Source organism: Ananas comosus, linkage group 15 (assembly GCF_001540865.1).
Source record: "Ananas comosus cultivar F153 linkage group 15, ASM154086v1, whole genome shotgun sequence".
NCBI classification, from domain to species: domain Eukaryota; kingdom Viridiplantae; phylum Streptophyta; class Magnoliopsida; order Poales; family Bromeliaceae; genus Ananas; species Ananas comosus.
In genome coordinates, this window is record NC_033635.1 from 2240817 (window position 1) to 2267287 (window position 26471).

Sequence of the window (26471 nt, forward strand, 5' to 3'; positions counted from 1 at the left end):
TTGATGTGAACTTCTAATTCAGTTGGGTTAATTAATTTTAACGTAAAATTTTGTTGGCGTATATGACTAAGTATGGGAGGGGACCATAAATATGTATAGCTAGAAGACGCATATATTGAATATATGAATACCCAGTTCAATTGGATCACATTCGAAAAAGATGGATAACCGCATCGTCCATGTGAGACCCAGATAGCCTTATATAGAAAATGTGATAGCATTAAAAGTCTTAAGCGGATTTAAATATTTTGGATGGTGGCTAGGTCTAAGGGGTTAAAAGAGTTAAGCGTGTTAAAACGAGAGTAGTCCTGTGATGGGTGACCTCATGGAAAGTTGGGACGTCACAGTTAGTATGAGAGCCAATTATCAGCCAGAAGTGTACGAGATGAGCCTTGGTTGAGACAGAATTATACAGCGGAGAGAGGGAGACTCCCATACTGTTAATTGTTGTGGGTGAAGCGCAATTCACCACAAGGTTAGTTTAGACTAGCGACACGAGTCTCACATCACCTGATACTTGTGAGCCTGAATCTGACGAGAACGTCAGGGCTTAAAAGGGGGAGAATGTGAGGTGGTGACTAGACCCAAAAGGTTAAGAAAGTTTAACGTGTTAGATGAAATACTATCTACCCGCTGCAAAGTGCAACGCTCCTGCACTAGTATATAAAGAACTAGGCTGGAATACTATCAATAGCACCAAGCTATTGGTGCTATTGATTTTTTAGCTCTTAGATTAAGAAATGGATGGTTAGGATGATATGGGTCCCCTAGGGTTGAGTGAGTTGTTGGTTGAATAGTATAATCTAACAGGTAAAAATAATTAGAAAGTTAAATCTAACGGTGNAGCATCAAATTCTTGGTGCTATCGATAGTACCCCTGCTGGACTATATATATATATATATATGCATGCGCATACGGCATACCCATCATACATATATATCATGTGTTCACATTTTGATGAGACTTGGGATTAATCTTAGAAGTAAAAGGATGAAATTGTAGAACAAACAAGCACATATGATTATGCCTGTGGACGCTTAATTAATATTTTTAAATCGTGGTAAAGTTGTTAGTGATTAATTGAAAATTTTGTGGAGTCCATATATGTGTTTAGTCTAATTTTTGACGCAACTCTTTTTTTTCTTTTTTTTTTTTTCTCTGGCAAAAAAATAATATTGAGAAAAAGGGTAAAAGAGGAAGAGAAAAACTCATGATATATAACGGGAAAGCTACACTACAACAAAAATAGTCTATAGCAACACTTTTAAATGTAGGTATATGTCAAAAAAGTGCTGCTAGCTAAAATTACCGACACTTTTAAAAAGTGTTGCTATATGTGGGGTCGCTAGATATATAGTGACAGTTAAAGAGTGTCGCTATAACCTACAAAAGTGCTACTAATTTATCAACACTTATTTAAGCATTTAGCAACCGCCGAAACTCTATCTCGTTGGCTGCCGTGGTGGAGAAGGATGACAGTAAAGGCTCTTCGTCTAGAATTTCAGTGAATTGAGTGAAGAGAGAAGAAAATATGGTAATTGATTTTTCTTTTTTTTTTTTTCTTTTCTGTTTGTAATCGGGCCAAATGGACTGGGTGTGGTGGGTTGAGTAGAGTAATCTTTTATTTTTGGTTGGATTGGACTTTATATTTAGCCATTAGTAGATGTGTTTTTAAGTTTTAGCATAAATGGGACACTTATTCAAAAGTGTCCCAAACATGTGTCCCTATAACCTAATTCTGTTGTAGTAAGCCGAAACAGTACTTAAGCTTTTATATATAATAATTGAAACTTCTATTTTCATTGCAATGGTAAGTGATACTTCTTTTGAGCGGTCCTAGTCAAACTATATTTCTGCAAAAGTTCTGGTTAGTTCACATAATGTTTGAGCCAATGAACTAGTATACGATATTTTTTAGCTTACTGGGCGCACAAATTGGCATTTAGAAACAAAGGATTAGAAATGAATTACTGTTTATGTAATACATTTACAGGTACAGAATATATATTTTTGAGAGCAGGGTACATAATATATTATATATTTTGTACGCAAACAGCGAAAACAAAAAGAACTATGGTGACAGATAAAAATATAAGCCAAAGAACATATATACAAGGCATTAGTGGGTGGGATCACTTATTCGTTTTAATTAAAGATAGTGTTGATTTGTGCCAATACTAATTATAACTTGTCTCGATCGGGCACAACCTTTAAGTTAGCTTGAATGGTTTCCTTACTTTCAATGCATGGAGACATTTTCTATATATAATTTATATGGTGCACATTTTGCTTCTCCTCTCATTAATTAAAGGAAAAAAAGCATTCCTGATCACCTCTTTTCCACTACTTCAAGATAATATTAATTATTTTTTCAGAGAGATAGCACGGTATCTGTTTTATTTATTTTTAAGAATCGAACCGAGCTAAAAATGTGAAATAATTATGCTTCAAATTTGAGAACTCAGACACCAACTATCAAATTCTTAGCAAACTACGTACGGTCGGTAAGATTGTATAAGTTATTGCCATATACTTTTGCCCACCATTAATATATCCCTTAGATAGCTAGAGTAAAATCCAGTTATTAATTAGAAAAAAAGAAAAAACAAAAATGGTATTAAGTTGCGTGCAAAGTTATTCTTCTTATTTCAACATCTTGCTTAATATTAGCATTCACCTATGTATGGAAACAAGCGAGGAGATTTTTGTTTCCCAATTTAATATATGACACTTTTTTTTTTTGATTATTTATAAAATAGAGATACTGCAATAATCCTTACTTAAGAATACATAAAAATGTTGAACATACAAAAAACAAGAATTAATATAGCAGTTTCTTTAAGAGCGCCCACAAACAAGCTTGTTTCTCTCCACAAAAAAAATTAATTATCATCTTAAGTGAAGATGTGAATGCGTTGCATGAAAAATTTTCTCGATCGATCTCACGTGCATCAGATTTAAGTCAATATTGGGCATGGAAAAGTATGCGCTAGATGACTTTTTTTAATCGACTACACACTGCGTGCATTAGTTCTTGGATATACCATTCATTCAATATCTATCCATCTATCGACATCGACTGCAACAAGATGGAAGATGAGTGGAAAAATTGATCTTCTTCGCGAAATGTCAAAAGAAAATAAAAAAAGAGAAATACTATTCCTAATGCATGCATTGTTGTGTTGTTCTTAAGTATCTTTTTTTCTTTTTTTTTCTTTTTTTTTGAGAGTAAATATATGTGGTTGGTCTTAATTAATTCTTTGATCTTGTAATGAAAATACATGGAAAGGAGTAGGAAGCCACAGCACGAGTCAGAAAATGCATGTCTACTAGCTAGCTTTGAGTATAAGCCAAAAATTCAAACTTGTATTCAATGTGATTTATTATTCTCATTCTTTCCATTGAACATTGAAAGGTGTTTAGAATATTACGTCATAGCTAGGTTGTGTTAATTATCTTTGTTCAACTTAAGAAAGACAATAGAATTTGCCACCTTAGAGATCTAGAAGAGTATTTGGCATAAAATGAATAGCTAAAACAAGTGGTATAAGAAAATATATATATAGAGGGGGGCCCATCTTAATTATATCTACATATATATTCCTAGTCCATGTTGCTTCTCCTATTCTAACAAGGGAGGTTGAGATAAAAGAACACATAGAATAAATGTTAAAGCACATATATATATGTGAATCTAGCTAGCTATGCATGCATGTGTTATTGATCTCATAGTGAGTCGTAGATATATTTTTTCATTAGAAATCACATAGCTAACATATCACTGCTCCAATCGCTGCTTTTGTTTCCGTATCAAAGAATATTGTGTAGAAAACTTTATGGAGAAAGCCATTTTAACTTTTATAATGGTGTTTAATCTTGAATTCTTCTCCACTTTCTCATGCACTTTTCCAAACTTGTTACCATCTTTAATTTCCATGTAATGATGCCCCACGCACGCATGTCACAAGCGTGGGTAACTTCTTGGTTGCTTCTTAATTTCCCCATCACTGTACAGCTCTTCTTAGGACCCTTGAATCATCTTAGACTAGAATAAGAATCCACAAGAAAGAAAATTACTTTTCTCCTGAAAGAGACAACAAAAATATTCATAAAGAGGGGGAAATTGATGAAATTGAATAATAAAAGAGGGAGGAATATTATGTGCTATAGTGTGTTTTGAAAATTGGGCACATATCTTTGCCAGTCGCTTTGCATGAGAAAATGTTAGGAAAATGGAATTTTGCTTTATTTAAATGGCTTACCCTCTGGCAAGTGATAACTCTTGTTTTATAATACATGCATGAAGGCTATATATTTATATATATATATAGGGAGCTAGGCTTCTATAATATCTATAGTAGCGGAGCTCTGGTATTATAGTCTTATTTTCAGCTTTAGAATGTTCAAATTAACGATCTACAGTATTAAAACTGATCTAAGATATTTAAAATTTTATATATTTTTTTAAAAAGTCAAACTATTTCAGAATTGTCAATTTTAAATGGCTATTGTAGCGACTTTGTAATTTAACGATATAAAAAAATCTAAATTTATTCAAATTTTAATAAAAAATACTTTAAACTATCTAGATCAAAATCAGTATCTTTGATCTTGAATTCAAAAGTTCTATCCTTAATTTTTAAAGATTGATCAGTTTTTACTATTCATTTTGATATGATTTATTTATTAAGTAAACGATGTCGAAAAAACTTAAATTTTTTTTCCAAAAGCTTCATATACTCTAAACCATATTTAACATATGAATCATTAATTTGAACAACCAAAAATCGAAAATAAGACTATAATACTGAAGCTTCGGGACTATACATAGTATAAGTGTATAACAACCTTTCTCTCTCTCTCTCTCTCTCTCTCTATATATATATAGATAATTGTAGGAGAAATGTCAGGAAACTGGACTTGTTATTATTTAAGTGGCTCATCTCTGGCAATCCTAGTGTTGTAATACATTAAGACTTGGTTCATATCATAATTATTAAATGCAATCAAATCCTACCTAACCTTAATTAGTACCAACATTCATTAATAATTACTGTGGAGCTTGTCAATATTGTGACACTCCACATGGGACTGCGCCAACTGCATGTCATGACTAACGATAACAAAACCATTCCACCCTAAACAAAACCACATGCATGGGAAAGCGTCAAATGCATGGTTAGACCAAATTGCAATTAACTTGATTTCTATTATTACTACTAATTTAAACATTTCCATTCCTTACAGTTTACTATTTTTTTCTTATTTTAAACTAATCTTTTAAATAAACCAACCTTTTGATTCTAATATTTGAAATAAACTGAAATAGCTAGTTGAGTTATATATATATAATTGGGCTGGAATGCTATTAATAGCACAAAGTTGTTGGTGCTATTAGGTTTTTGGCACTTAGACGAAAAAATGTACAGTTAGAATGATGTGGACCTCCTAAGGTTGAGTAAGGTGGAGTAAGTTGTTCTTTTTTTTTAGAGAGATAGGTAGCACGCTAGCTGCTTCGTTTATTTAATTTATAAATAAACTTAGCTGGAAATGTGAATCAACTAGGATTCGAACTTGGGATCTCGGGTACCAACCACCAAGCTCTTTGCCACTTGCTCTAGGGACGGTCGGTGGTTCAGTAAGTTACTGGTTGAATAGTATAATCTAACGGGTGAAAATAGTCGAAGGGTTAAATTTAACGGCGGAAAACTCGATAGCACCAAGTGTTTGGTGCTATCGATAGTATCCCAGTCGGACTCTCTCTCTCTCTCTCTCTTTATATATATATATAGAACTAGACTGGAATACTATCAATAGCACTAATGACTTGGTACTATTAAGTTTTCTGCCATTGGATTAAAAGATGTGCGGTTAGGATGATGTGGGCCCTCTAGGGTTGAGTGGGTGATTGATTGAATAGTATAATTGAACGGATGAAAATGATAAAAAAGGTAAATATAATGGGAGAAAACTTGATAGCACAAAATATTTCATACTATCAATAATATCCCAGCCGTTCTATATATATATGGAGAAAAATGGTTACTTATAAGAAAATTTTTCTTTGATTGTCAGGGATTAATATGCATTATATATATGTACATTAAAAGTTCAAGAATCTATATAAGTGCTTTACTAGAAAAGTACAGTGAATCTGTTGTAATATATATGCAGGAAAAGTATATATATATATATATATGGACTATTTTTTATACATTAAACACCCATTAAAAGCATAGATGGCTTTCATTTGGATGTGAACTGTTATACACATGCATGTCAATCCACATCCAACTCCCTGGTCTAATTAAAGGTCAACCATTCACACCCCATTAATTGCTTGTTTCAAACTTCCATTCCCCACCTTTGCTCGGCAATATGGACGTAGTGTCCAAATCCCTTTTCCTTCCTCTCCTTCTTTCTCTCTCAAAAAAGGTAAACTTTTTTTTAAGATAAAAAAGAGCCAGGAGCATCCAAAAAAATGTTAATGTGGATACTATGCCCACACAATTTTTGCCCACCTTGCTCCACCAATTCCACACACTCTTCCCTCCAAAAAAAAATCAAAAAATAAAAAATAAAAAAAATGTTAGCAGTGTGAAATGATGAAACTTTGAGTTATTAAGAAACCCGAGTTCGAAACTTTATGATGTAGCCATGACGTGGATTGAATTCAATGGGAGGGTATTAGATGAGTAGGCGCCTGATGAGATTGAAACTTAGAATCTTCACTACTGAAATCTCATGTGAAATAACTAATTGATTATTTTGAAATTTTGAGCTCCACTAGAAAAAGATTTTTTTAATATTTTGTATTAAAGAAAAAGGGAAGAACTAACTAGCAAAATGAAACGGAGCTGGTTCATGGAAATCTCTTATCACAATTGGGCACCAAACAAATATAGCAAAATATGGCAAATACACTCGAGGTAGATCTGACAATCTTGACCCAAACCCGCGGGTATTCGCGGGTTACCCATAAATTTACGAGTATTGGTACTACCTTTTTCAACCCAAAAAATTACGGATAAAACGGATGGGTACCCATTAAGCAGTGGATATTTTGGATAATCCAATCTGCCCATTTGCCAGGTGTACTCCAGGGGAGAAAACTTAAATAATTGTGGCAAAAGAATGATCCCTTCATTTAATTGGTCGGCTACTATATATGGGAACTGTTGAAAGAATTTAGCCCAAGTCCTTGATTTGTTTGAGTCAATTTTGGACTTGGGGTCAGCTCAAATTACTCACCCTATTTTACCAACCCAGTTGCTAAATTAATTATGCATGCGTTACAAGAGAGAAACAGGATACATCAAAGAGCGCATGCAATTGGTAATGACAAAAGAAGTTGCACAATTGCGAGAGCACATACATAATATCTTATCGAGATTTCAATTTTTTTTATCCGTCAATATAAAAAAGGTAAAAACATATCTAACTTAAGTTAAAATATAGACCATTATGTATCGGCTACTTAATCTTTCAATATATTTAAACTTATATAGCTGTTGACTGAATTCAATCAAACAAATTGAGGTATTGGACAGTAAAATCAGTATCTTAAAAGGTTAGATAGCCAAATCAAAATAATCTATTAATCAGATAAATTCTGTACGTTTTTATCTAATAAAAATTACTCTGGAAATACAAAATTGCTTCTAGATAAGAGATGGAGGCATCAATAATTACGTGGCTCGTGCATGGAAAACAAACATAAACATGGAACACATAGACCCAGCGCAATTATTATATATTCCAATTAATTTCGGTTGTTATTGTGAAAAGTGGGCCAAAGATTTGATTCAAAGTCAAAAGCGCCACAACGTAAGGCCAGCTTAAGCAATGTCCCTAACGTGAATTTTCGCTTCGGGTCACGCGACCTTCACGTGCGGACCCAATGGTTCGTGCTAAATTTTTCTCACGCGTTGTTTTTTATGAACAATAAAAAAAAGAAAAAAAGAAAAAAAGAAGGAAACATGCCACGAAATTCCGTAACACTCGCTATATATATCTCTCGGAGGCTCATGCTTCTCCCACACCACCACCACCACCACTTCCATTTTAGAGATTCTACTTAGAGAGAGAGAGAGAGAGAGAGAGAGAGAGAGAGGAGAATCTATATATATTTATATATATACGTAAATATATATAGAGAGAGAGATGGCGAAGAGTGGAGAGACGAGGGTGGCGATAGTCGGAGGAGGGATCAGCGGCTTGGCGGCGGCGAAGCAGCTCGCGTGGCTGAAGCCGACGGTGTTCGAGGCGACGGAGTCGATCGGAGGGGTGTGGCGGCACTGTGCGTACCGCACCACGCGGCTGCAGACGCCACGGCCCGACTATGAGTTCTCTGATCACCCGTGGGCCGACCGCGCCGACCCGACGTTCCCGACGAGCACAGAAATACTTGACTACCTCGACGGCTACGCCGACCGGTTCCGGCTTCGGGACTTCATCAAGCTGAATTCTAAGGTCGTCGAGATCAGGTACTGTTAAATAATATGAAATAACTATTATTCAATAAAAATTTAAGCTAGTAGGAAACAGCATTACATGACTCAAACTCATGACATATTGTTCTAATATCATGTTAAATAATACAATATAACTGTTATTCTTCAAATATTTAAGATATTAGAAAACGATGTTAAATATTTTATATTTAACAGGTACCTCGGCAGCCCAGAGAAGGATGCCTTCGCCGCGCAGTGGGGCGGGGACTGCACCGCGCCGCTCCCCGGCCAACCTGTCTGGGAGATCGGGGTGGTCGCCGGAGAATCGGGCACTGTTCAGGTTGTGCCCTGCTGCTTTAATATTCGCGCTCCTGTAATATTAATAACTATGTTTATTACTTTAATACCCTTATTAGAGCACTAGGGTTTTTGATAACATAAGTGACGTTGAAATTAACTAGAATTAAAGGTGTCTAGGCTAGCCAGAAGAGTTCATTTATTTGCATAATTATTCCTTCGTATAATTAATGTTTTTAACACAAAGAGTTGCTACGTACACTTATTACGTACGTACGATCTATACATGTAACAAATATATATATATATATATATATATATATATATATATATATATATAGAGTGAGACTACTATGCTATCGGAAGCACGGAGCCTTCCGTGCTTTCAGCTCGTTTTCGATGTTCCGACTTTCGAATCGTNATGAAACCATGCGATATATATTCTCAACGTTTTATGTACGTATGAGTTTTCTTCTTTTTTTTTTTCTTTTTTTTTCTCTATATATATTGGTTGACGTCTATATATCTAACCTCCATGCTATATATATATATGGTTTGAATCAGTGGTACAAATTTGAGTTCATCGTGATGTGCATCGGAAAATACGGCGATCTCCCAAAGATGCCGGTTTTTCCGTGGGGCGGGGGCCCGGAGATATTCCAGGGGAAGGTGATGCATACATTGGACTACTGTAAACTGGACGAAGAAGCTACTAAAGAGTTGATGAGAGGAAAGAAGGTTGTGATCCTCGGTTACAAGAAATCGGCGATCGACCTCGCTGTCGAATGCGCCGAGGCTAACCAAGGTAATTTATATATAGACTAAACAATCTAACACTGCAAAGTCAGCTTAATTATATGTCACTTTGTTTTATTCTTTTTTGTTTTCTTTCCAGTTTCTTACCTCCTTTTTCTGGATTCAGGTACATATTTAACCAATCGTTGAGTGTAATTAATGATGTACTCTAGTGGTTGGTTACTCACCACTAACGTACGTAACTAAGAAGATCAATAATACAACTTAGATGTACCATATATATAACAGGTAGAACAAAACCTTATATATATATATATATATATATCCTCCAATTATTCAGTTTTAAGTATGGAATACGAAACTGAAACTGGTGCCTTTTCAATAAAAGAAGACAGGAAATTTGTTTTTCATTTTCGTGCGTTCGCGCGAAAACTTTCATCTTGTATTATCAGCTCTAATCTCTCTGTACTATATTTGTAATAAGAAAAATTCTCTGTTCAGTTTTTATATATACCAACGCACGTGTTTAGAAAACGAATTAAGGCACATCAATTAAACAGGATTTCGTCTTAATTAAATACGTGATTATTCCACTATTAATAAAACGTTAATTCTAACATTAATTATATATAAGAAAAAAAAACACTTTATATACAAGAGAACAAAAATCAATCATTTTCATAAGAAATCAACAAAGGGCCATGTATTGTACTCTAAAGTGCCATCTAATGATAAATATAAACTTAATTGTGCTTATTAATTAATTCTATATGAGAACTAATAGTATGATAAGAAACACTATTAAAGTTATTCGAATGATGCTTACTTTTTGCTCAATCATGCATTTACTATAGTAAACTATTTTCAGTGGAGAGGAATTGTATATATAATACGATAAAAGTCTCANATATATATTCCAAAACAAGATGGACAATATATATACCATGTAGATTCAACATAATAACTAGAAGAATCAATGCATGCAATCACCACTCATTGGTTGGTGATCTCATGTAGTAATTAATGTGAGTTGCTAACCAATTTATACATGGACTTAGGTCAACTATTTAGCTTTATATATATATATATATATATATATATATATATATAGATAGATAGCTGGTAATTAATATTTTATCAGTTGACTTGGGCTATTTTTGTTGTATTTGTTGGGCCTAATCAAGTGTATTTTGACTTGGTTTTTCTTAAGGAAATCAACTGGTTGACTTGTTACTTAATTAATTGTGTTTGGATGTTGAATTGATGTTAATTTAGGGCCAGATGGGGAGCCATGTACAATGGTGATAAGGACACTGCATTGGACAGTTCCCTCCTATTCTATTTGGGGCCTACCTTTCTTCTTGTTCTATTCAACAAGGTTGTCTCAGTTTCTGCATGAAAGGCCAAACCAAGGATTGCTTAGATCTCTTCTTTGCCTCTTCTTGGCCCCATTGGTACATAATATTTTCTCCCACCTTTATATTCTATATTGTTGCTACATTAATATGCTTAATTTGAAGATCAAGAATTAATTATATATATATCTACATACACTTCTGTTTGAAGTTTGTTCACAATTAATTAAACTCTCACATTATTTTTTCCTTTTCCTTTTTTTTCATTTGTGTCGCGTTGATCTCGGGCCAATGGCCTGTTTCGCCTCGCTTCTGTTGTCATTTTCAATAGTAATTAGGCTCTAAATACAGCATTTTTGCAATAGAGAGAATACAAGTATATGTATATATATATATATATATGTATATATATATATATATATGTATATATATATATATATATATAAAAAATTTAGGACTAGCTTCTGTTGTTACAGAAAATGAAGATAAAAAAATTTAACACGAATCTCAAAAGAAGAAGCTCCGTTTGAAGGTTTTTAGTTTTGCTGTAAAATGAAAATCCAACACGAATAAATGAATGTTGTGTTCTAGGCCTATTTAATTTAAGTTGACCCGGACCCAACCCATTCATTTTATGGGTTTAATCAAACCACACATGTCGAGTTAGGCTTGAGCTACTTAAAACGAAACTTGTGCAGGGGAGGGACGTGTCCTAGAAAACATATATCCTAGAGAACATTTACGAGCAAAATTTGCATAAAATAATTTTTCATATTATACAAAACTTGTGCAGAGGAGGGGCGTGTCCAAGTTCATCGAATCATATCTCACGTGGAAACTGCCACTAGAGAAGTACGGTTTGAAACCGGACCATCCCTTCGACGAGGACTATGCGTCATGTCAAATGGCCATATTACCGGAAAACTTCTTCGCCGAGGCCGATCGAGGCCTGATCCGGTTCGAGAAGTCATCCAGGTGGTGCTTCTGGGAGAAGGGTGTTGTGTTGGACGACGGCACCAAGCTGGAAGCCGACATCGTCTTCCTGGCCACCGGTTTCGACGGCAAGAAGAAGCTCAGATCGGTGCTTCCCGAGCCGTTCCGCGGGCTGATCGAGGATTCCAACGGTGTCATGCCTCTCTATAGGTACAATCGAGCTACAATCCTATATATATATATATATATATATATATATATCTTATCCATCCATCTATCATTTTGATCTAGTTTTATTATCAGTAGTTGATATCATCTGCTCTTTCGATCTCTTGTAAATTTATTATCTATGAAGATATAATTTTAATTTTATCGAAATTGAAATGAACATTACGATACATCCGAATTTACTACTCACTCTGTTCTATCGTTTAGTTCTTAGCATATAACTGTAAATGATCAATGCTTTACGATCGATTTAGACTCACTATTTTTAATGGCCTTAGGACATAAGGTAAAAGATCAAATAACTCAAAAATGTTACCAATAAGGCTTCAATTCAAAGCTATTACCTTTATAATTAATATTATATAATTGAAATACTAACCACTGTTGTCACGTCAACATGTCCTTTTATTACCCTTTTGAAAAATCTATTAAGTCCACATGCATGCCCATTAGAGTACGGGGAAAAAACAAAAAAACGCCCATCTCATTGTCACAGTTGAAACACAGGGAAAAATTTGCACAAATCATGCGTGTAGACAAAAAGAGTTAGCTAATTTAATATTTGATAGCTACAGATGATCACGTTCTTTTTTGATCCATGTATGTACAAGTCCCAAATGGTCAAAAACGTGATGACCATGTAGTGCAATTTTGTTCTAGCTACTTGATTGATCACAACGGTGATTTTTGAATTTTTAATTAATTAAAGGCTTCTAAAAACAACACAAAGTTGACCGCAAAATCTATTTGATTGCTCCACCCCTCTAACACCATACGAGCAATTTTGACTTAAGCATTTCAGGCCATGTGGTTAAGCGTTCATTCGATAATATTTTTACACGTGTGTAGTATAGTAACACGTAACGTCGAATATTGCAGGGGCACGATCCACCCTCTGATTCCGCACATGGCGTTCATCGGGTACATCGAGAGCGTGTCGAACCTCCACACGTCGGAGCTGCGGTGCAAGTGGCTGGCGAGGCTGCTGGGGGGGCGGTTCGAGCTGCCGACCGTGGAGGGGATGGTCAGGCAGACGAACGAGGAGACGGAGGTCATGAAGCGCACGACGCGGTTCTACCGCCGCCACTGCATTTCGACGTTCAGCATCGACCACAGCGACGAAATCTGCGCGGAGATGGGGTGGAAGCCATGGAGGAAGGGCAACTGGCTATCTGAAATCTTTAGCCCTTACAGTAACCAGGACTATAAAGCAGATAAAAGTGACTAATTATATATATATATATTCTTATGGATACATAGTTAAGTTTTTGTTTTGTTTCTCAGTTAAGGAGAGTTTCTCTGATTATTTGTATGTGTTGATGGGGCTGTTTGATTGGTTATGAGGTTATGAAGCATTGGTTAATTGGTAAGAGGGTTATTCACATATATGTGAACTAAAAAGAGTTTTGCTGTAGCTGTTGTCACAAGGTGAATAGTTTGCAGTGTTATGCTGCACTATGAGAGTCAATCCAAAGTTGTGAAATAAAGTTGTATTGTAATGTAATTAGTACTCATTTGGAATAAAAGCAATGAGAAAATCTATACTGTTCATTTATAGTTCATGCCTTTTTACCAGAAGTAGAAAAAAAAGGGAAATAACTTTTAATGATGGATTCTTTCATTTTATAGCTGCAAACATAGAAGAGAATTACTTTGCTCTGAAAAATATCAGCTCTTTATTATCAGAAAAAGGTTTGGATGATCAAATATGCGCGGCGGTGCAGAAGTTATATAATCTTGGAGAAGAAAATGAGATGGCCGACTTGATGTATCGAAGAAATTGGACTAGTTTTTGAATCGATAATCGCGAGCTGAGGAGATTGAGAAGGGCAAATTTATAATCCAAATCCAAATTTATGAATAGGGGATAACTAAACATATTTGGTAAACCGAAAAAATGAATAGGTAGGTAAAGAAATTGGCAGATGTTTTAAGCATTACGAAAAGAATAGATTTACAAGAATGAATGAAGTATGTACACAGCATCATCTTCCTTTTAGCAATCAAATAAATAAATAAATTACCTTCTCGGAGTCGGAATCTCTTCCCTGTAAAGTTTCTCCTTCAGCACAAAACCAAAAAAAGAAAAAACCGTAATAGCAGATACCAAATATTTTCTCACTTTGTAGATCTTTCTGTCGCTGTATCGCAGAGGCTCTTCCAATAAATAATACAATCCGAAGACTCATGCAGTTTGATAATTTAGCGAGTCATTGTACCGAGAAATGCTAGCAAGCGGTTCTGCTTTCGAGTGCTGATGCCGCTGACTCGACATTTCCTAGTAAGCAAGTATAGACCTTTCGCTTCAACCGATCGATTGTCTCGACCGTTCCATCTTCTGTATTACCTACTTCACTGCGAAGTTGATCTAGCCAGTTACTGGCAGTCTTGAGCTGCGACAGTGTAACTGCAATCAGCCCGTCAGAGTCCTTCGAATTCCCTCCAGATCGATCCTTGGTACTCTTTTTAACTCGGGCCTCTAACTTAAAGCCGGTTTCTAAGGCGCCTTCCAAGAAATTTAAGAACCACGACCGCGACTCCTCCCTGAGAGTGGACCAAATTTCTTGGATCTCCTTGGAACCGTCCCCTCGCGCCCACTCAATCTTTTCGTTCGTGCACGGTTCCTCGAATTGTTTTGAAGAATTCGCACCTGCTTTTTTGTGGGAGGTCGAAGTTTTCTTGGCAGAATTCTCCTTGTCTGATGGCACTTGTTTAGGGATGTCGGGGGCGTATTCTTTCCAACTGACGATGTTTGGTTGATTTATAAGCCGACATAGTTGGAAGAACTTAGTAAGAGATTCATGGGGGTTCTCCTCGGTCGCAGATTTACGGAGATCAGCAAATATGCTGGAAAAACAACCAGAAAAGATTAACAAAAAAAGAAGAAAATCCTGTTTCTCAAACTCACAAGTATATTCGGCAGATTTGTATTCCTATATATCCACTCATGTGGTACTTCATCATACGATTCATATAAGATCCGTCTGTCTAGATATCATTATATGCATCTTGCTCAACCAAAGAAGAGGTGTTCTTTGTTGATCTTGGAAAATCTAACCAAAACCTTAACATGTACAATTTTACGATGTTGTTAGATTCTTTTCTTTTTGATATTTGTTCGGTTGTGTCCATATCTCACCAAAGTCCCTTAACAAGGGATGAAGCTGCAGTTGCTTCTCTTTGCGCCTCAGCTGCTACTACAAGAGCCAGGTTTTTCCTTCTCACAATGCCCTGTTAAGATACCAGAAAAGTTAGGAAACAAAGGGTATGTAAAAGAGAGACATATTCTCTGATCGAATCAACGGCAACCAAGATATGCAGAGTTTATCTAAACATACCTTGCCAGGTTTGATTAGGCTATTCGGAAGGGAGTCCCAAGGGATGTTATCGACAACTCTCCTTTTACTGCTAGATGCGGATGAGATCGACTTGGATGGCGATGTCTGCTTCGCAGCAGAAGCAGGCTTCGCAGATGAGCTCTTGGTGGTTGTTTTCGCATCTTTCTGACCATCCTTGGAAGCTTCTTGCTTTGTCAAAACTGAACTATTCTGACTAGGCGACGTTGTGTTTGGCCGTTCCTGTAACACTAGCAGCAAATGTAATCATCAATCGTCTCAGAGAACAATCTTATGAATCAAAAATCCTTGGACACAACTCATACCCGATGTTTCGTTTTGCGACTACATAACACAACATAAATATATGCATAGTTAGGGTCTAATTACAAATTTAGTCTCCGATTTTCAAGGACGCCAAGAGTATGATGAAAAGAACAACAAAACATTTAAAATAAACTTGCTTATCGGAATCATGTCATTGTTCATCAGGAACACGCGCTGCGACCGTATAAGCATACCTGAGATCTAAGCTCTTGTTTGGCCTTCAAAGGAGTGGCCCTCTTGTTCACTTCGGGACTGCCCCCCCTTCCATTAACTTTATCAGCATCAGCATTAGACTCAAAAATACCGCTTTTCGCGTTATTACTTGAAATTCCCTGCATGTAGCGCGAAGCAACCACAACCTTCTCCTCCTTAATAACTACTCTTCTTTGAGGATTTTCCTTCTCCCCCTCAGCCGAGTCACTTGATTTGCTACTCCTCTTTTCATTATCCACTCCCTCAAGAGTACCAGAAGGAACAGACATATGCATTAGATCCTTTGGGTTCCCGACACACGGATTCCTACCCGGCACGGGCCGCACGCCAACAAGGACCGGAACAGGGATTCTGGGCTCGACTTTGTCGACATAGATGAATTGTCCGAGTTGTAGTTTGTTAGACAATATGAGCTCATTATCATCTTTAGATAGAGAAACGTACGTCGAATGCAAAGAATCCGACACCTTTATGAAGAAGCCGTGGTCTGGGTATAGCTCGGAGCCGGTTAGGGCGGGCACGATGCTGATAACTTGCAGAAGGATGGACCGGTATTCTCCGCAAACTTTTACATTAGAGTTTATGTTCTTCAGAAGCTTTATAAGAATTCCCGGAGTAAGCGACGCCATTTTCGTCCTGGGCTCGTCTGCTTACTGCTGAAGATAGCGAGCTACATGTTAATATCATAGAAAGTATCTCAAATCTGAGTAAATCAGAGAAACCACCTGCAATTCTGTTCTTTTTTCTTCGTGGCAAAAGATGTCTTGTATAATAGGTTGATCTACTTTAATTTGAGATAATCCGCAAAATCATGTAAGGTGCACAAAGTAAACAAAAACATAATGCAGGAGAGAAGAAATAGATAGATAGCTACATTTAGCCATCTCAGATTCAACTTAAGCTATTTGCCGAGAAAAACAAAAGATTAGCAGCTGCTGCTGAGCGGAATTTTGCTGACGAAAATTCGACGAGAGCCTAGACAGAGGAAAAGAACAGGTTGCGAAATCGTCCAAGTGCCAGAATAATGTTTGGTTTCCGAACAGGCTTTTGATTCCAGAACACTTATGTAAGTTTAGAGGAAATAACAGAACAGCAGCAGATTAAGAAAGCATCCGAGGGGCCAAAATAATGGTCAGTTTTCTGATGAGATTTTCCTTTTACAGCAAATTTGAGAGCAAACATGAGATTAACAACAAGCCCACAATTTATATCTCTTTGAAATACGAATAAGAAGTGGCACCAAAAGAATTCATATAGAAGATACAATTTCCTTTTTCTTTTGCCAACACATCTTCGACAAAGAAAGGCAAAACTACAACAACAAATATAAATTCATCATCGAAACAATAATTCCGTTGCAATTCACGGCGAGGCGATCTGGTCATTCGGTTCGAAATTTATTATCTAGAGTTGGAACGGTGAATTACGAATCGGAGAAAAGTTCAGATGATTCCGCGGCATTTTTTTTCTTCTTAAGAAATTTGTTAAAAAAAGGAAAGGAAACATACCTGTGGGAAGGAGAGAGGTTTTGGGTGGAGTGTTTGGGGGGAGAGGAGTTGGGAGGAGTTCCACATCTAAAAGAAGTTTTTTTGGACTACGTGCTCATATATTTATTATTTATTATTTATTATTATTATTATTATTATATTTGAATTTCCTTGGCCGGCACGGAACGTGAGGAGAGCACCGAACCGGTATACCGTGGCTTTCAAGAGAGGAATTCCCTCTCCACCTCCGTCAAGTGAAATTACTAAAACGCCCCTTCCGCATTCCACTGCACACTTTATCGCTTTTGGGAGACCTTTTCTGGACAGGTGGAAAAGTCGGGAACGTCGGCCTCTTGCAGACGAAGGAAGAAGTTATTTTAAAAAAGTTTAACGGTTTCGCGGGCAGGTACGTTACGTACACAACATTTAATATGATTTGATTGTTCTTTTCACTATAATTTATGGCCAATTTACATAAAAAATTCAATAGTTTTAGCGATTTGTAAAAATAGGTCTTTTTTTGACTATGCAGATTCAGACCGAATTTTCAGCAAACTGACTAAAATATTTCTATACCTTTGTCTCTCTCCTTTTTTTTTAATTTCTTTCTCTTTCCAGAAAGCGGGACTTTTTTTTTTTTCCCTCTCCGACCCTTCTCTCCAGCCTTCGACAACGACGCCTATTTCACCCTCTTTCGTCATTCTCGTCTTTTCCCTCTCCCTTCTACTTCGCCTCCTCCGCCGCCTTCAACGAGGAGGCATCTTCGCCGACATCGGTGCTGCTGAGGTCACTGCGGCGGCGCAGCCTCGCAGCAGGAGATCTTTAGCTGCGTCGCCGCCGGCGCCGTGGCCGTTGGCGGAGAGGCGTGATAGAAAAAAAATTATAGAAAAAAAAAGAAAAATAAAAAAGACAAAAAATTATATAAAAGAGAAGAAGATGATGAAATTGCACTTACACTATTAAAATAATTTATTCTGCACAACTTTAGTTTGAAATTAGATATATATTTTTTGTTTCTTGTGATCTATATTATTTAATTTTATATAAAAATCTCGCCTTGTTATGGTTATGACTATGGTTATAGTGTTTTTTTTTTTTTTTTTTTTTTTTTTGTAAATAGCAAATTGGTAGGTCAAATTTAACTTCCCGTACCAGAATTTTTTTTTAAAAAAAGGATAGCAATTCCTTTTTCTTTCTGGCGCAAAATTACTAGCACGTTCAATTACTATTTTGCCAATTTAACTAAAAAACCCATTTCTAATCATTTTAATAAAAGATGATACTTCTTTTTAGTTTCAAAAATAAAAAACCTTCAACCAACTTTCAATTTTCAGAATTATACGGGTTCTACAAAATTTAGTGTTGATATATGATATTAGATGATTAATTTGTAATTCTTATAGGAGAATATAGTTGCATTTTATAATTACGCATCATTGTCATATATCGTTGGGAGAACTTAGTCCTCAATTTTTTTTTTTTTTTAAATAAAAGCTAAGTCTACGAAAAATTTTGAAAAAAAAAAATAAAAATCCCTGTTGGGTGCAGGGGAGGGGTATTATGGTAATTTGAGTTAGGCAGGTTAGACGTTGTTCTCTTCGGGATGGCGCCTATACACCTGAAACCGGTCTAGCGTCGCGGTCGCTCGGGGTACGGGTGGTTGAGTCGGGCCGAGCCCGAATTGGACCGTTTCGGATTTTGATCCAATCTGGTCCGTTGCTTCGAGTCGATTCGGGTCCCAAATGTACGGGTCACATCAAACCATTTGATTTTGTCCGTACACCGAGTTGGTGGGCCATCTCCTGGTCCCACAGCCCATGTCAAAATTTTGAAATGGTCCAGCTAAATTAGGTGTTGAACATTGTACTGCTGTGCATGATGGTGCATATAGGTCATAATAATAATAAAAACAATAATAATAACTACATGTAATCATCACTTGATGGTGTATAATAGGTAATGATAATAATAATAATTACAACATGTAAATTAAATATCGAGCATTGTAGTGGCATGCATGATGATGTATATAACTAAGTAATAATGTCGAGTTGGTCACGGAGCTATGAATAACATAAAATTTTCATCCCTATCATCGTATAAACAATGTGCAATAATATATCTATCTAAAAATTAATTTAATAAACAAAAATGTGAATTTTGTAGCTCTTCTTAAGACTTAGGAGAGAGCATGGGCCTCGATTTCGGCCTTCATCATCGTGGCATACACCCCGTCGGGATGGTTCGCCAGCAGCGCATTGTGGCTGCCGAACTCAGCAACCTTCCCATCCTTCACCACCGCGATGCGGTCGGCCTCTCGAATGGTTGCTAGCCTGTGTGCAACGATTATCGTCGTCGCCCGCTTCGATGCCTTCCTCAATGCTTCTTGCACATACTTTTCCGACTCCGGGTCTAGCGCACTGCTCGCCTCGTCCAGTAACAAGATCCTCGATTGCTTTAGTATGGCACGCGCGATCGCTATTCTTTGCTTTTGCCCGCCCGATAGCTGAACCCCACTCTCTCCCACCTGTTCAAGAAGAGAGCATAGTCTTTTTAATTTGATATGATTTAAATTTTCGCGTCAACTTAAAATCGTAATAATTTGAACTTCTGTTTTTTTTTTTTTTTAAAAAAAAAGTATATATATATTTTTTACCTCGGTTTCATATCCCTGGGGTAGCCCACAAATGAACTTATGGATATGGGCCTCCTTAGCGGCTTCCTCAATCTCGGCCCACGAGGCCTTTGGGTTGCCGAACCCGATGTTGTCCCTAATGGTCCCAGCAAAAAGCGTGGGCTCTTGGCCCACTAGAGCACACTCTCCTCTCAGCCACTTTACATCCAACTCCATCACATCCAACCCTCCAACCATCACCCTCCCTAGATCTGGATCGTAGAATCGCTGCACCAGCCAGATCACCGTCGATTTCCCGCTCCCGCTCCCGCCGACGATCGCCACCGTCCCCCCAGCCTTCACTCTTAGTGAGAACTCGTTCAGCACCGTCTGATTAGGTCTGGACGGATAGGCAAACGTCACCCGCTTCAGCTCGACGTCCAGCGGCTTTCCGCCCCTGATAGTCTTACCTGCTGAATATTAAAATATTAAAATATTAAAATATTTTTCGCCAACATCTTGAAATGTTGAATATATATATATAAAAGACACATTACCATTCTCCCGATCGGCTTCGATAGACGGGCGACGCTTAACTATCGAAAGCACTCCGGCGATCGCCGACGGGGCGGCCGACGTGTCCGGCGCGAGCCCAGCGAGCTGGCCCACTGAGAACGAGCTGAGGACCAGAATCAAGAATATCTTGAACACGTTCCCGAAATTGGATAGGCCCTTCAGGATCAAGTAAGCCCCGACCCACAGAGTCACGGTGTACGCGCCGTACATCGCCCCCTGGGAAAGCCCGAGCGCGAGGCCCATGATCTGCGTCCGCCTCGCGGAGCTCCGCGCAGGATCCGATAACGCCCGGTCGAACGACGACACGATCCGGTCTTGGGCCGAGAGCGTCGCGACCGTCCGTATGTTGGACACGGCCCCCGCGGCGATTCCGCTCGCGCGTGCGTACGCGCCGTTGTCCAACCCGGGCCCCACGTTGACGAGCAGGTTGAGGTAGTTGGCGCCGAGCGTGAAGGGGGTCACGGCCACGGCGACAAACGTGAGCCTCCAATCCAGCGCGAAAGATATGCCGAGCCCGACGCCGGCTGAGCCCAGGCCCATCAGCAGGACCGAGTAGCGGTCGCCGAGCACCGACCGGAACGCGGCGGAGTCCGTCGAGAGCCGCGAGACGAGCCCGCCGGTCGAGTTCTCTTCGAGGTCGAACCAACCGGGCTCCTGCCGGAGAATCGACCGAAACAGCAGGTCCCGGACTCTCACCGTTAGCCTCGTCCCGGCCCACCCGCAGAAGCCTTGCTGGCCCGTCATGGTGACGATGCAGCCCAGGCCCAGGCCCACTAATGCCAGGGCTAGGTAGCCCACATCTCTCTTCATTGTGGCCCTGTTGTTGTTGAAGTAGATTTGGAGAGCTTCCCCTAAAAGCAGTGGGAAAATAGAGAAAATAGCTCCGGCAATCACGCCTAGAAGAAACCCGACTAGGAGGATTGGGATCTCCGGCTTCTGCAGCTTCCATATCTCTGATGTTTGAATTTCGGCCGGCTTTGCAGCCTCGATTCGTTTATCGTCCTCGTCTTCTGATTCTGCTTCTGCTTCTGTTTTCGGTAGTAACACGGATCTTCCGTACCGTGACCTGGACAGGTCATTTGTGGACTCATCGGTAAAGCTAGCAGCATATTGGGCCTTACTATGAGTTGGGCTGTGCCGGTGAGGCCCGGTGTCGCTGTTTTCTGTGGCGAGCTTCACGAGGTTGGCGTAAAGCCCGGCCCGTTTAATGAGATCGTGGTGATGGCCGGACTCGACAACAGAACCGCGGTCGAGGACAATGATAGTGTCCGCGTGCCGGACGGTGACGAGGCGATGGGCGATAACGACGGTGGTTCGAGCGGCCGAGATTCGATCTATGGCTTGTTGGACCACAGACTCGGACTCGGGGTCGAGCGCGCTAGTTGGCTCGTCGAGGAGAAGGATTCGTGGATTCCGGATTATAGCCCGAGCTAGTGCGATTCTTTGTTTTTGCCCGCCAGACAGTTGTGCTCCGCGGTCGCCTACCTATTATTTAGAAATAAGGCATTGACGTGAGATATCACATCTTTTTTTCTAACATTAAAGTTATCGAGGGGGTAAAAAGGTAAATTACCTGAGTGTCATAGCCTTGAGGAAGGCCCAAAATGAAGGTGTGGGCATTAGCAGCAACACAAGCAGCAAGTGCCTCTTTTCTAGTAGCCCCCTCTTTGCCCATCATCACATTCTCCAATATTGATGTTGAGAACAACATAGGCTCCTGGCCCACGAGCCCAATTTGCTCCCTCAACCACTTTAATCTTAGGGACCTTAAATCGTGGCCGTCCAAGCTGATCGATCCTGTCGACACACCCAATCAAAGTATGTATCACCTTTTTTGAAAGAAAAATTTTATATTTTTGACGCGCCCTGAACATTTTCAACTTTGTCTAGTTTGACCGGAATTGAACTTGTGACTGACCTTGGTTTGGATCGTAGAATCTCTCTATGAGTGCGAAAATTGTGGACTTGCCTCCGCCGCTGACTCCGACGAGTGCTACCATTTTGGATGGAGGGATAGTCAGGTCGAGATTGCGCAGAATCTGGGTTCGAGGACGAGAAGGGTACGCAAAGTTGACTCCTTTGAATTCAAGCCGACCTTTGACCGATGATAGTGTCCGTCCTTCCGAGCCATAGGGGTCGATCTCCGGGACTCTATCGATGATCTCGAAGACGCGGCTCGCCGCCACCGTGCCTTGCGCAAATTGTGCGAAATACGAGAGTGACAAAGCCAGACCCCTGCATTACATCAAAGTCAATTAGAAGTGTTGCGAAAAATAAGTTCAAATCTAGTGTTCGGATTTTGTCACTCAAAAAGAACAAAATTCGCACCTTCCACCAACATTGACACCGAAGAAGCAAGCAATCGCATCTCCCCCGCTGATCTCCCCCTTAGCGACCAAAAGTGACCCGTACCAAAAGGCGAGAGCCCATTGCGAATAGGTGACCAAATAGATCACGCCGATCCCTGCACCTTTCGCAAATCCAATCTTGACACCGATCGGTGCCGATTGCTCGAGCCACTCGGCGTACCGGCGAGCCATGTCGTCCTCCATCACGAAGGAGAGCACCGTCCTTATTGAGCTCATTGCTTGCTGTGCTATGTTTCCCGCCTTCAGGTACGAGGCCTGCGTGAAAAATTCAATTAGTAGAACCAAGACCGTGTTGTGCCGAGTCGAATTTATGTTCTTCTGAGTTAGTTATAGTCACAAACTCATAGCAATCTTGAATTTTATTTTTCAATAACATTTCAAGCTCAGGTGAGACGAAATGGGGCTGGATCAGACCAGCATGATAGAGTGGGCCAAGCCAGGAAAGTCGAACCAGATTTCCTTAGGTCTAATTGTGATTTGCAATATTCTCGAAAGTACGATATGTTACAGTAAATAGATCAAAATGAATAGTTAAGCGATTGTAAGAGAAAAGTTTCTACCATATGCGTCTTATCAGACACAGACACACCCCTAGTCAACGTTGGATGTTACTTCCTCTCTATCTCAAAGTAGTGTAAATGATTTCTGACGATGACAAAATATGTATCTTAGTATGACGCCTTACCTGTTCCTTGGCGGTGAGGCCAACGTAGACAGCTTTGTAAGCAATGCCGCAGAACATCATTAACGGGGTGACGGAGAAGACCACCAAAGCCACCTTCCACGCCTTGATGAAGCCCACCACGTATCCACATACGAAGGTGAAGATATGGTGAACAAAATGCGCCATCTACATATGCCAGAACAAAATATGATGAAAATTTTAACATAAACTAGTTATTAGTGTGAAAGATGTTGATGAAAGATGTAAGATGATTTTTTAAAAAAGAAACATTGGAAATATCCAAACAGTTGACAATGCGATTAATTGAGAATCATGATGATGATATACTGTTGTTATTCAAAGAAGTTCTGTATTAAAATTCTCTCATCAATTTCTCTATATAATGAATTCAGAAATTTCAGGTTAGAGATTCTCTATTTTCGGGTCTTGAATCTTACTTCTGCTTTTAATTGCACTAAAAACTTCGCGTATTATAATTTCTCAAAAACTCTATTAAAAATTAGTGTTGCTGAAAAAGCAGTCAACCACCCTGACTACAACATCTAGGCCGGCAGCTGGCGCTTTCATTTTTGGCCGGCCTGCTGCCAACGGTTAAACTTTCAACCTTTAAGAACAAAACAAACCTCTATCTGAATCCTTTAAATGGATTTTAAGTGAGAATGATAATAACTTATAAGTCCAATTAATAATAATAATAATGGTAAAAATTCCTTAAAAATTACCTTCTCCCCCATGACCTCTTGGATCTGCGCGACATCGGTGGATATCCCATGCATCACGTCTCCCGTGCTCACCTGCATATCGAAGAATGCAATATCCTGCCTCAGTATCGCCTTTAAGTACTCTCTCCGTATCCTCTGCGCCGATCTCTCCCCCACCATTCTCCAACATGTTATCTCTGCACCCACACCACCAATTAATTAGAAAGAAAAATGATACACTTTGAATCGTAGAGTAATAAACTGTAAATTAAGAAGTACCCATGTACGCCCCAACGACCACTATTGCAGCGAGCACGCCCATGTAGAGACATATCTAAGCACACAAAAATCAAACACCAAATTAAGCACACAATTCAGATGAACAGTATGTTTAGAGAGAGTGTTTTTTTAAAAATTTTATTTACCATATTCACATCCTTCATCATTTGAGTCTTATCATTTATAGACTCCGACGCGATCTTATCGACGAAACTCCCGAACAAATAAGAGTACCAAGGAAGTGATCCTCCGTTGATCATGGCTCCGACGCAGCCCAAGAACACAAGAGCCAGGTCCCACGAACTCGAGTACTTGAACAAGCTAAACAGGCCCACAGGTTGGGTCACACTCTCCTCGTCCTCCTCATCGTCATCATCGATATCAGCAGAATCATAATCGTCACTTCGATAGGCCCCATCATGATCATCATCCAAATCAGACCCATGCGTCGAATCCGCGCCTCTTTCGTTCTCTCTTCGCGGGGTTACGTAGAGATTGTCGGTGTGATAATCATGGGAGAACGAAATATCGTACGAATTATTATTATTATTATTATTATTATAATGTTTTGACGATCGTGGGCTACTTGGAGGAGCAACATAATCCACCACACTGAGATCATCCTTACTAGTCAGAGAGGATTCGAAATTGGACGTCAGATTTTTCCGACGACGGCGTTGGCGGGAAGCTTTGGAGCTACCCGAATTTGTGTGCACAGTAGACGTGCTAGTGTCGAGATTTGGACTACTAAATTGGCCCGATTGGGAGTGGCTCGGACCCGAGACGTGGCTCAGGAGCTCGAGTCGCCGAGCCCATTTGGATTGCGCGTAGATCGGGTTCGAGGTCCGGGACAGGTAGTAGTCCTGGGCGGAGCGTCGGAACAGGGCCGGGCTGTGATTAGGCCGGCCCATGGCGGCCGACGGTGGGGTCCACGGGCCGAATGCCGTGCCGAGCCCGTTGGGCTGTTGGGCCCATGCCGACGTGGGCTCGGGCTGCCACGACACGGAGCTCTGCCATGACGTGTCGTCTGAATTGGGCCCCCGGTGGGCCTTATGGGCCCTCCGGCGGGGGAGGTCGGCGACGGAGGTGTCCGGGGTGGGCTGCGGGAGAAGGAGCGGCCGTCGACGTCGAATGAGAATTCAGCCGCCATTAGTGGCGACGGCGGCGGTGGCAGTGGCAGCAGCAGTGGCAGTGGGATGATAAGCAGGGATTAAAGGAAGTGAAAGGATGGAGTCTTAATCGAGGGAGTTTTTGGTTTTGATCGTGGAAATGGCTACAAAAGTTTTAGGGACTAGATATAGATGCTTTGGTTGCATCGTTTGCCTTTTTTTTTTGTATGGTAGCGAGTGTTTGCATGCTATTTTTTATTTTGTAAAAGCGGCAGGGAACAAGAAAAATTGTCCTACGTAGATTTAAATTTTATATACATTTTTCTAAATTTCTTGACCAACCCATTTTGTATCATTAATGTCACGTACAAAATTCATTACATAATCTGAGCAAATGTATACAATTATAAGATTAAAGTATCCAATTAATAGTTTGTGCTGTGCCGCCCCGGTGCGTAATTAATGGACTCATTCATTGTCCTCATTCTTATTATTATTTTCTTGTTTACTTATTAAGTACTTTGGTTTCATGGTTTCTTCCAAGTGGCGATGGCTCAACTAGTTTGGTTCGGTATTAAACAAATTTGATTAGGTAAAACAATTTGAGCTTATATTGACCCCTTCGTATTAGGGGCCACTTCATTTTAAGTTTAAAATATAATAATTATTTCACATTCTTTTATATGGTATCATAGTAAGAGCTTCAGAATTCGAGTTCTACCAAACTCCTACTATTATTTAATTTTTTATTAT

At 39.2% G+C, this 26471-nt stretch overlaps 3 protein-coding genes across 4 annotated transcripts; 1 reads left to right on the forward strand and 2 right to left on the reverse strand.

Moving 5' to 3' along the window:
* LOC109721495 (probable flavin-containing monooxygenase 1) lies at window positions 8165–13840 on the forward strand. Its single transcript, XM_020249146.1, has 6 exons — window positions 8165–8487; window positions 8671–8794; window positions 9316–9556; window positions 10783–10961; window positions 11656–12005; window positions 12903–13840. Exons 1-6 carry the CDS (start codon window positions 8165–8167, stop codon window positions 13249–13251), a joined length of 1566 nt encoding a protein of 521 aa, XP_020104735.1. The 3' UTR covers window positions 13252–13840.
* On the reverse strand, window positions 13922–17532 carry LOC109721740. Of its 2 annotated transcripts, none has more exons than XM_020249505.1 (5): window positions 17407–17532; window positions 15880–16551; window positions 15362–15601; window positions 15163–15254; window positions 13922–14870 (listed from the first exon to the last, which is right to left on the reverse strand). In XM_020249505.1, the coding sequence occupies exons 2-5, from the start codon at window positions 16525–16527 to the stop codon at window positions 14252–14254; spliced, it is 1599 nt and encodes a 532-aa protein (XP_020105094.1). In that variant the 5' UTR covers window positions 16528–16551; window positions 17407–17532; the 3' UTR covers window positions 13922–14251. The 2 variants fall into 2 exon arrangements, with proteins under 2 accessions (XP_020105094.1, XP_020105093.1); XM_020249504.1 differs by having other exon boundaries at window positions 15880–16554.
* LOC109721496 (ABC transporter B family member 19-like) lies at window positions 19354–26096 on the reverse strand. Its single transcript, XM_020249147.1, has 11 exons — window positions 26061–26096; window positions 24756–25709; window positions 24610–24664; window positions 24352–24527; window positions 23630–23794; window positions 22904–23199; window positions 22494–22810; window positions 22149–22372; window positions 20557–22060; window positions 20042–20472; window positions 19354–19912 (listed from the first exon to the last, which is right to left on the reverse strand). The coding sequence occupies exons 1-11, from the start codon at window positions 26094–26096 to the stop codon at window positions 19565–19567; spliced, it is 4506 nt and encodes a 1501-aa protein (XP_020104736.1). The 3' UTR covers window positions 19354–19564.

Excerpts from the sequence above, each read along its gene's own strand:
- LOC109721495 (XM_020249146.1), top strand. The coding sequence starts at position 8,165 with ATGGCGAAGAGTGGAGAGACGAGGGTGGCGATAGTCGGAGGAGGGATC. Across the intron at positions 10,962-11,655 it reads GCCTCTTCTTGGCCCCATTG|AGGAGGGGCGTGTCCAAGTT; the intron begins GTACATAATATT and ends AAACTTGTGCAG. Across the intron at positions 12,006-12,902 it reads GGTGTCATGCCTCTCTATAG|GGGCACGATCCACCCTCTGA; the intron begins GTACAATCGAGC and ends CGAATATTGCAG.
- LOC109721740 (XM_020249505.1), bottom strand. The coding sequence starts at position 16,527 with ATGGCGTCGCTTACTCCGGGAATTCTTATAAAGCTTCTGAAGAACATA. Across the intron at positions 15,602-15,879 it reads AACAAGAGCTTAGATCTCAG|GAACGGCCAAACACAACGTC; the intron begins GTATGCTTATAC and ends CTAGTGTTACAG. Across the intron at positions 15,255-15,361 it reads GCCTAATCAAACCTGGCAAG|GGCATTGTGAGAAGGAAAAA; the intron begins GTATGTTTAGAT and ends GTATCTTAACAG.
- LOC109721496 (XM_020249147.1), bottom strand. The coding sequence starts at position 26,096 with ATGAATTTTGTACGTGACATTAATGATACAAAATGG. Across the intron at positions 24,665-24,755 it reads TGATGAAGGATGTGAATATG|ATATGTCTCTACATGGGCGT; the intron begins GTAAATAAAATT and ends TTGTGTGCTTAG. Across the intron at positions 22,811-22,903 it reads GGTGTCAATGTTGGTGGAAG|GGGTCTGGCTTTGTCACTCT; the intron begins GTGCGAATTTTG and ends GATGTAATGCAG.